At 49.9% G+C, this 9088-nt stretch overlaps 1 protein-coding gene across 1 annotated transcript; it reads left to right on the forward strand.

Moving 5' to 3' along the window:
- The first annotated feature begins 662 nt into the window (after window positions 1-662).
- HOXC12 (homeobox C12) lies at window positions 663-6611 on the forward strand. The gene is made up of 3 exons (XM_041403905.1): window positions 663-1167; window positions 2967-3027; window positions 6353-6611. The coding sequence occupies exons 1-3, from the start codon at window positions 663-665 to the stop codon at window positions 6609-6611; spliced, it is 825 nt and encodes a 274-aa protein (XP_041259839.1).
- Window positions 6612-9088: the final 2477 nt, after the last annotated feature.

Below are 9088 nucleotides of genomic sequence, written 5' to 3' on the forward strand. Positions count from 1 at the left end.
GGTTTTTAGTGATTGGTTTGGTCCGGGGGGAAGAGGGAAAATGAGGGGGAAAAGGGGAAAAATAGGAGGAGAAATGTGGGAAAAGGGAGGGAAAAGGAGGAAGAAAGGAAATAAAAGGAAGTGGGAGATAAAAGGGAAGAATAAAGGAGATAAAAGGGAGAGGAAATGGAAGAAAAAATGAGGGAAAAGGGGGGGATAAAAGGGAGGAAGAGGGAGGAAGAGGAAGGAAAAAAAGGAGAGAAAAGGGGATGAAGAAAGGAATTGAAAGGGAGGAAGAAGGGAGGAAAAATGAGGGGAAAAGGGAGAAAAAAGGGAGGAAAAAAGGGGGGAAAAGGGAGGAAAAAAAGGAGGAAAAATGAGGGAAAAGGGGGGGATAAAAGGGAGGAAGAGGAAGGGAAAAAAAGGAGAGAAAAGGGGATGAAGAAAGGAAGTGAAAGGGAGGAAGAAGGGAGGAAAAATGAGGGAAAAACGAGGAAAAAAGAGAGGAAAAATGAGGGGAAAAGGAGGGAAAAAGGGAGGAAAAATGAGGGAAAAGGGAGGAAAAAAGGGAGGAAAAATGAGGGAAAAGGGAGGAAAAAAGGGAGGAAAAATGAGGGAAAAGTCCCCCGCTGTCCCCGTCCCCCCGCGCTGTCTCCGCCGCTCCCGGGGCGGCCCCGCGGACGATGGGCGAGCACAACCTGCTGAACCCCGGCTTCGTGGGGCCGCTCCTCAACATCCACACCGGCGACGCCTTCTACTTCCCCAACTTCCGCGCGTCCGGCGGCCAAATCCCGGCGCTGCCGTCGCTGCCCTACCCCCGCCGGGACAACTTCGCCTCGCTGCCCGCCTGGGCGCCCTCGGAGCCCTGCGGGCCGTACCCGCAGCCCTACCTGGGCTTCGGCCGCGCCTGCGAGCTCGCCCGCGCCGAGGAGGGCAAGTGCTGCTACCGGGAGGGCGACAAGGGCCGCGAGGGCAGGGACGGCGCGCTGCTGCCGCTGGAGCCGCTGCCCGCCGCCAACGCGGGCAACGGCGCCAACCCGGGCAACCACCTGGGCCATTTGGGCAACCTGGGCAACCTCGGAGGAGGGTTCGGCAAGTTCGAGTTCGCGGGGCCCGAGGGCGGCGCGCAGGAGCCGCCGAGCTGCGCGTCCCTGGAGTCGGACTCGGGCTCCTCGCTGCTGGCCGAGGGCAAGGGCGACGCGCCGGGGCTGGGCTCGCCGCTCAGCGCCGCCGGAGCGGGTGAGGCGGACGGGGTTGGGGTTTTGGGGTTTTTGGGGGGCGTTTGGGGGGATTTGGGGGGTTTTGGAGGGTTTTCTTGGTGTGTTTCCCCGAGAATGAAGGGGACGCGCCGGGGCTGGGCTCGCCGCTCAGCGTAGCCGGAGCGGGTGAGACAGCGCGGGATTGGGGATTTTTGGGGGTTTTTTGGGAGTCTCTGGGTTTTTGGGGGGGGTTTAGGGTTTTTTTGGAGGGTTTTCTTGGTGGGCGCTGGAAGGGTTCCCAGGGAATGAAGGGGACGCGGCGGGGCTGGGCTCGCCGCTCAGCGCAGCCGTAGCTGGTGAGACAGCTCGGGATTGGGGATTTTTGGGGGATTTGGGGGGTTTTTGGTTTTTTTTGGGGTTTTCTGGGGGATTTGGGGGGTTTTCTTGGTGGGTTTTAGAAGGGTTCCCCGGGAATGAAGGGGACGCGGCGGGGCTGGGCTCGCCCCTCGACACCGGTGAGAGAACGCGGTTTTAGGGTTTTGGGTTTTTTTTTTTTTTGGGGTGATTTTGTGGTTTTGGGAGTTTTTCGGGGGGTTTAGAGGGGCTTTGTGGTGGGTTTCAGAAGGGTCCCCCGGGAATGAAGGGGACGCGGCGGGGCTGGTGCCGCCCCTGAACGCCGAGCTGGTGACAGAACGGGCTCTGGGGTTTTTTAGGGTGGTTTTGGGTGTTTTTGGGGTGGTCTTGGGTTTTTTTGGGGGGGAATTTGGGGCTTTTTGGGGTTTTTTTTGGTGTGTGCTGGAAGGGTTCCCCCGGGAACGAAGGGGACGCGGCGGTGCCGCCCCTGAACGCGGGGAGAGGTGGTAACAGAAGGGGGTTTTGGGTTTTTTTGGGGGGGAATTTGGGGCTTTTTGGGGCTTTTTTTGGTGTGTGCTGGAAGGGTTCCCCCGGGAACGAAGGGGACGCGGCGGGGCCGCCCCTGAACGCGGGGAGAGGAGGTAACAGAAGGGTTTTTTGGGTTTTTTGGGGGGGTTTTTTTGGGTTTTAGAGGGTTGTTTCGGTGGGCGCTGGAAGGGTTTTCCCCGGGGACGCCGTGGGGTCGGTGTCACCCCTGAGCGCTGGGAGGACGAGGGTTGGGTTTTTGGGGTGTTTTTGGGTGTTTTTGGGGTTTTTTGGTTTTTTTGGGAGGTTTTTGGAAGGTTTTGGGCGTTTTTAGGGGATTTAGAGGCGTTTTCTGGCGGATGTCGGAGGGATTTTGGAGGAGTTCCCTCCGGGAATAAAGGGGTCGCGCTCGGTCGGGGGTCACCCCTGAAATTGGGATTGGAAATGGGGATTTTTGGGTTTTTTTGGGGGGATTTTGGTGTTTGACGGGGTTCTGTGATGGGTATTGGAGGGGTTGGGAAGGGATTTCCCCGGGAATTTGGGGTTCGCCGGGGTTGGTGTCACCCCTGAGCACAGCGAGCGGTGGAGAGAGCCCGGGAATGGGATTTGGGGTTTTTTTCGGGTTTTTTTGGTTTTTTTTGGGGGGTTTGTAGTTTTTTTTTGGGGGTTTTAGGGTTTTTTTTTTTAGGATTTGGGTTTTTTGGGGTTTTTTTGGGGGGGTTTTTTTGGGTTTTTTGGGTTTTTAGGTTTTTTTTTGGTGGGTGTTGGAAGGGTTTTCCCCTGGGGATGAAGGGGACGGAGCGGGGCTGCGGGCAGAGCCTGGAAATGGGATTTTTGGGTTTTTGGGGGGTTTTTTTTGAGTGGTTTTTGGGGTGGAGGCGTTTTGGGGTTTTTGCAATGATTTTTTAGGGCGCGTCCCTGGGAATAAAGGGGACACGGAGGGGCTGGGGTCACCCGGCAGCGCTGCTCAGCTCCCAAAAAAGGCGGTTTGGGGGTTTTAGGGGGTTTTTGAGGGTTTTTGAGGGTTTGGGGGCTTTCTGGGGGTGTTTTGGAAGGGTTTTGGGGTTTTTAGAGATTTTTTTAGGGAATTTTGGAAGGTTTTTCCCAGGGAATAAAGGGCGCACAGCGGGGCTGGTGTCACCCCGAACCTCGGCAGTGGCGATCAAGTTCTGAAAATGCGGATTTTTTAGGGGTTTGGGGCATTTTGGTGGGGTTTTTTTGGGTTTTGGAAGGGGTTTTTGGTGGTTTTTGGAAGGATTTCCCTCGGAATTTGGGGTTTTGTGGGGTCAGTGTCGCCCCCGAATGCGCAGAGCCGTCCTAAAAAAGGGGGGATTTGGGGTTTTGGGGGGGTTTAAAAGGTTTTCCCCGGGAATTTGGGGTTCGGAGGGGTTGGTGACACCCCTGAACCGCGACAGGGATGGTCAGGGTCCAAAAAAAGGGGGTTTGGGGTTTTTGGAGGGGTTTTTGGGTTCTGTATGAAGTTTGGGGTGTTTCGAAGGGACTTTTTGGTTTTTTGTAGGGTTTTGGGGTGTTCTGTAGGGTTTTTCCCAGGGGGTTTGGGGTTCTCTGTCACCCCTGAGCGCTGGCAGCGCCGCCAAGGTCCTAAAAACCGATTTTTGGGGTTTTTTTAAACTGGGATTTTGAGGGAAAATTTTGGGTTCGGCGGGGTTGGTGTCACCCCTGAGCCTGGGCAGCGGCGGGAAGGAGCAAGAAAGGAGAATTTTGGTTTTTTTTGAGGGGGTTTTGGGGTGTTCTGGGGGATTTTGGGGTATTTTAGAGGGATTTTGGGGCATTGTAGAGGAATTTTGGGGTATTTTAGAGGGATTTTGGGGCATTGTAGAGGAGTTTTGGGGTATTTTAGAGGGGTTTGGGGGCATTTTAGAGGGATTTTGGGGTGTTTTAGAGGGATTTTGGGGCATTTTAGAGGGATTTGGGGGTATTTTAGAGGGATTTGGGGGTGTTTTAGAGGAATTTGTGGTGTTTTAGAGAGATTTTGGGGTATTTTAGTGGGATTTGGGGGTGTTTTAGAGGAGTTTTGGATGAGGAATTTTGGGTTCGGCGGGGTTGGTGCCGCCCTGAACCCCGACAGCACTGGAATTGGGATTTTTTGGGTTTTTTTTTTTGGGTTTGGGGGGGAAATTTGGGGTTCCCGGCGGCGCCGCTGTGGGGTCAGGCCGCTAGGGGTAGCAGCGAAATCCCGAATGTTTTATGGGGTGCCGCCGCTTTTAACAGAAAAGGCCGTAAACATGTAAATATCCCATAAAAAACCAAAAAAAAACCCCAAAACTGCGGCCAGAGTAAATATCCCATAAAAAACAAAAAAAAAAAAAACCCAAAACTGCGGCCAGATGCGGCGGCAGCAGCGGGGACGCGGAAAAATGGGGAAAAAAAGGAAAAATCCCTAAAAATAACAACATCGGGAAGCGCTTTTGGGGTCACTGGGGAGAGAAAAGGGGGGAAAAAGGAGATTTTGAAAGAAAAAACAACACGGGGCGGGTTTGGGGGGCGGGAAAGTGGAAAAAAAGGGAAATCCTTAAAAAACCCCAAAAATCAAAAATCCCAGAGCTGGGATTTGGGGTGAGCCACGGATTTTGGGGTTTTTTTTTCCCAATTTTTTTTTGGGAGAATCCCAAATTCCTCGCGGCTTTTGGGTTTTTTTTTCCCCAATTTTTTTTTTTTGGGAAGAATCCCAAATTCCTCGCGGCCCCAAAGATTTGGGGACTGCGGGGTCATGGGGATAAATGTAAAGTGGATTTTTGGGGGGAAACGGAAAAAAAAAGGGGGTTGCAGAGGGTTTTTTGGGGGGAAGAAGGGGAAAAAGGCGTTTTGGGGAGCGATTTTTGGTGGAAAAATGGAAAAAGGGGATTTTGGGGAGGGTTTTTTTGGGGGGGAAAGGGACATTTTGGGGAGTATTTTATGGAAAAAGGGCATTTCGGGAAGGGTTTTTTGGGGGAAAACACGAATTGGGGATGGGGGTTTTAGGGAAAAAAAAGGGAAAGACATTTCGGGGAGGTGTTTTAGCGGGAAAAATGGAAAATTGAGCATTTCGGGGAGGTTTTTTTAGCAGAAAAAAAAGGAAAACTAAGCATTTCGGGGTGTTTTTTAATGGCAAAAAAAGGAAATTAAGCATTTCGGAGAGTTTTTTTAGCGGAAAAAAAGGAAAAGTGAGCATTTCGGGGAGGTACTTTTAGGGCAAAAAGGGAAATTAAGCATTTCGGAGTGCTTTTTTAGAGGAAAAAAGGAAAATCGGGCATTTCGGGGAGGTTTTTTAGAAGAGTGGGGGTTTTAGGGAAAAAAAAGGGAAAGACATTTCGGGGAGGTGTTTTAGCGGGAAAAATGGCAAACTGAGCATTTCGGGGAGGTTTTTTTAGCGGAAAAAAAGGAAAATTGGGCATTTCGGGGAGTTTTTTTAGCAGAAAAAAGGGAAAATTGAGCATTTCGAGGAGGTTCTTTTATGGCAAAAAGGCAAATTAAGCATTTCGGAGTGTTTTTTAAGCGGAAAAAAAGGAAAACTGAGCATTTCGGGGAGGATTTTTAGCAGAAAAATGGAAAATTGGGCATTTCGGGGAGGATTTTTAGCAGAAAAATAAAGGAAATTGAGCATTTCGGGGAGTTTTTTAGCGGGAAAAAAGGAAAATTGGGCATTTCGGGGAGTTTTTTTAGTGGAAAAAAGGAAAATTTAGCATTTCGGGGAGGATTTTTAGCAGAAAAATAAAGGAAATTGAGCATTTCGGGGAGTTTTTTAGCGGAAAAAAAGAAAAATTGAGCATTTCGAGGAGGTTCTTTTATGGCAAAAAGGGAAATTAAGCATTTGGGAGAGCTTTTTTAGCGGAAAAAAAGGAAAATTGAGCATTTCGGGGAGGATTTTTAGCGGACAAAAAGGAAAATGGGGCATTTCGAGGAAGTTCTTTTATGTCAAAAAGGAAAATTAAGCATTTGTGAGAGTTTTTTAAGCGGAAAAAAAGGAAAATTGGGCATTTCGGGGAGGTGTTTTAGCAGAAAAATGGAAAATTGGGCATTTCGGGGAGGATTTTTAGCAGAAAAATAAAGGAAATTGAGCATTTCGGGGAGTTTTTTAGCGGAAAAAAGGAAAATTGGGCATTTCGGGGAGTTTTTTTAGTGGAAAAAAGGAAAATTTAGCATTTCGGGGAGGATTTTTAGCGGAAAAAAAGGAAAATTGGGCATTTCGGGGAGTTTTTTTATCGGAAAAACGGGAAAAGTCGTTACGGGGCTGCTTCTTTCGGTGAAAAAGCGGGGAAAATGGCTTTTTTGCGGGGGAAAAGCGGGGTTTTGAGGCGCGGCGCGCTCTCGGCAGGCGCGCCCTGGTACCCGCTGCACACGAGGTCGCGGAAAAAGCGCAAGCCGTACTCGAAGCTGCAGCTGGCCGAGCTGGAGGGAGAATTCCTGGTGAACGAATTCATCACCCGCCAGCGGCGCCGCGAGCTCTCGGACCGCCTGAACCTCAGCGACCAGCAGGTGAAGATCTGGTTCCAGAACCGCCGCATGAAAAAGAAAAGACTCCTCCTCCGCGAGCAGGCGCTCTCCTTCTTTTAAAGGAAAAAAAAAAATATATATATCGCCGGTTCGGGCGAAATCGGGGTTCAAAATCCGCGGGGAAATTGCAAGGGGAGGCGAGGAAAAATGAGATGTTCCCGGTGGAAAAAAAAACCCCGCACGGAGACTCTGAATCTCGTCCCGCCCGCAGGGAGGATTAAACGGGGAGCGGAGTTTGAAAATAGGAGGAAAAGAGGAATTAATTGTAAATAATGGGGAGGGAAAGTGCCCTGGAGGCGGCGAGGAGGAGGAGGAGGAGGAGGAAGGGGAGGTTTGGTGGGAGCTTTGCCAGGCCGAGCTCAGGTAGGAGCGGCGGAATTCCCGGATTTCCCCCCAAAAACCCGGCCTGGGATTAGCGGGGAGGGGGAAAAACCGGCGAAAATTCGGGATTTTTTGGGGGGGAAATGGAGGCGGTGCCCGGAAGGATCGGAAGTGGGAATTTTTGGGGTTGAAAGGAAGGAATTTGGGGGAGATCGAGGTGGAGTCCTCGATCTGTAATTCGGGTGGAAAACGGGAATTTTTTTGGTCAAAATGAAGGAAATTGGGGGGGAAAATGGGGAAAATCGAGGCGGAATCCTAAAGGATCTGTAACTTGGCAGGAAAATGGGAATTTCTGTGGTTGGAATGAAGGAATTTGGGGGGAAATGGGGAAATCGAGGTGATGTCCCAAAGAATCTTTCATTTCAGTGGAAAATGGGAATTTTTAGGGCTGAAATTCGGGGTTGGATCGCTCGAGACAAAGCCCGGCTGGAAATTAAATTTCTGGCTGGAATTGGCTCCCGTCAGGGCAGGAAAAAAAAAGGAATTTTTCTGCTTTTTGGAGACTTTACCCTCCCTCTCTCCCGATTTTCCAGTTTTTGTTTGTAATGCCCCAAAATTCCGTCTTCCCCCTTCCCAAAAATCTTTTTTTTTTTTTTTTACTGCCGTGGAAAATCTGGGAATTGGGCAGGAAAAGCAGAATCCGATTTTCCAGGAGTTAATCCCCGAATCCCGGCAGAGCTCGGGACATTCCCGGCCTCTTTTTTCTCCCTCAAAGCCGATTTAAACCCCCCAAAACGGGAGAAAATTCCTTTTTTTGGAAGGAAATCCAAACCAGCTCCAAACCCCGCGGGTTTTGGTAAAAAATTAAGTTTTTTCCTCCCGAAAAATCCCGATTTTTTGACCTTTCCGGGGACCAGGAATGGGATTTTCCCCTTTTTTTTTCCCTCCTCATTTTGGTGTTTCCGATGGAATTTTTTGCTCGAGGCATTTTTGGGATTTTCGGCATTTAGGGAAGGGGATTTTCCTGCCATTTTGGGGAGGGGAAAGCCGGAAAATTGGGGGAAAATCGGGAAAAAATGGGATTTTTCGGCGGAGGAGGCAGATTTAGGGATAATTCTGTGGAAAATCGGGATTTTCCCACGCGCCGCGTTCGCGGTCACGGCAGCGCCGCTTTTATGGGAGAATCCCGAAAAAAAACCCGGGAAAATCCCAAAAAACCGCGGCTGGAAGGAGCTCTGCCCCCTTTTCCTGCCCCTTTTTCCCCCTCGCGCCCTCCCGAGCGTCTCCTTCTCATTTTCCCATTTTTTCCCCCATTTTTTCCAATTTTCCCCCCATTTCCCCCCCTCTTTTTCCCTTCCCCCCCCCATTTTTCTCCTTTTTTCTCCCTTTCCCATTTATTTCTATTTTTTCCCATTCCCACCACAATTATTCCCATTTTTCTTCCCTTTCCGAGTTTTTTTTTGGCCTGGAAAAAAACCCAAACCCACCAATTTTGGGATCAGGATCCCCCTTTCCCCCTTTTTTGACCCCATTTCCCCCATTTTTCCCTATTTTCCCCCATTTTTCTCCATTTTTCCCCCATTTTCCCCCATTTTTCCCAATTTTCCCCCTTTTTCCCCTCTTCCTCTCCGAGCCGCCTCGGGACCGTGCAATAAATCCCCAAAACGCCCCAAAAATCCCCATTTTTGGGCAGTTTCGCTCCAGCCCCGCCACGTGCAATGCGAAATTTCCATTTTTTTGGGGGGAATTTTGGGGTTCCGGGCGCTCCCCGGGGAGATTTTGGGGCCGTTTCGAGTCCTGGGGGTGCGGAAATGGTCGAAAACCCCAAATTTTGGTGAATTTTGGGTCCTAAACCTCTCTGGATGGGGGGGAGGAGGGCGGGACCTCGGAATTTGGGGGGATTTACCCCAAAATCCCAAACGGAGCCGCGGCCTTGGAGGAAATAAAAATGAGATGAAATAAAATGAGAATGAAACGGAAATGAATGGAGAATAAAGCGAGAATTTAAGGGAAAAGTGGAAAGAAAAGGAAAATCCGGGGGAAGAATGAGAAGGAAATAAAAATCAAGGGAAAAAATGGAAAGGAAATGGGAATAAAATGGAAAAGTGGAACGGAAATAAGAATTCATTGGAAATGTGGGCGTGGAAGGAAAATGAAATGGAAAAAAAAGGGAATTAAATGAGAAAATGAAAATGAAATGGAAAAAAAATTAAATT

This window comes from Onychostruthus taczanowskii, unplaced genomic scaffold, assembly GCF_017590055.1.
Source record: "Onychostruthus taczanowskii isolate IOZ18803 unplaced genomic scaffold, ASM1759005v1 scaffold206, whole genome shotgun sequence".
NCBI lineage: Eukaryota > Metazoa > Chordata > Aves > Passeriformes > Passeridae > Onychostruthus > Onychostruthus taczanowskii.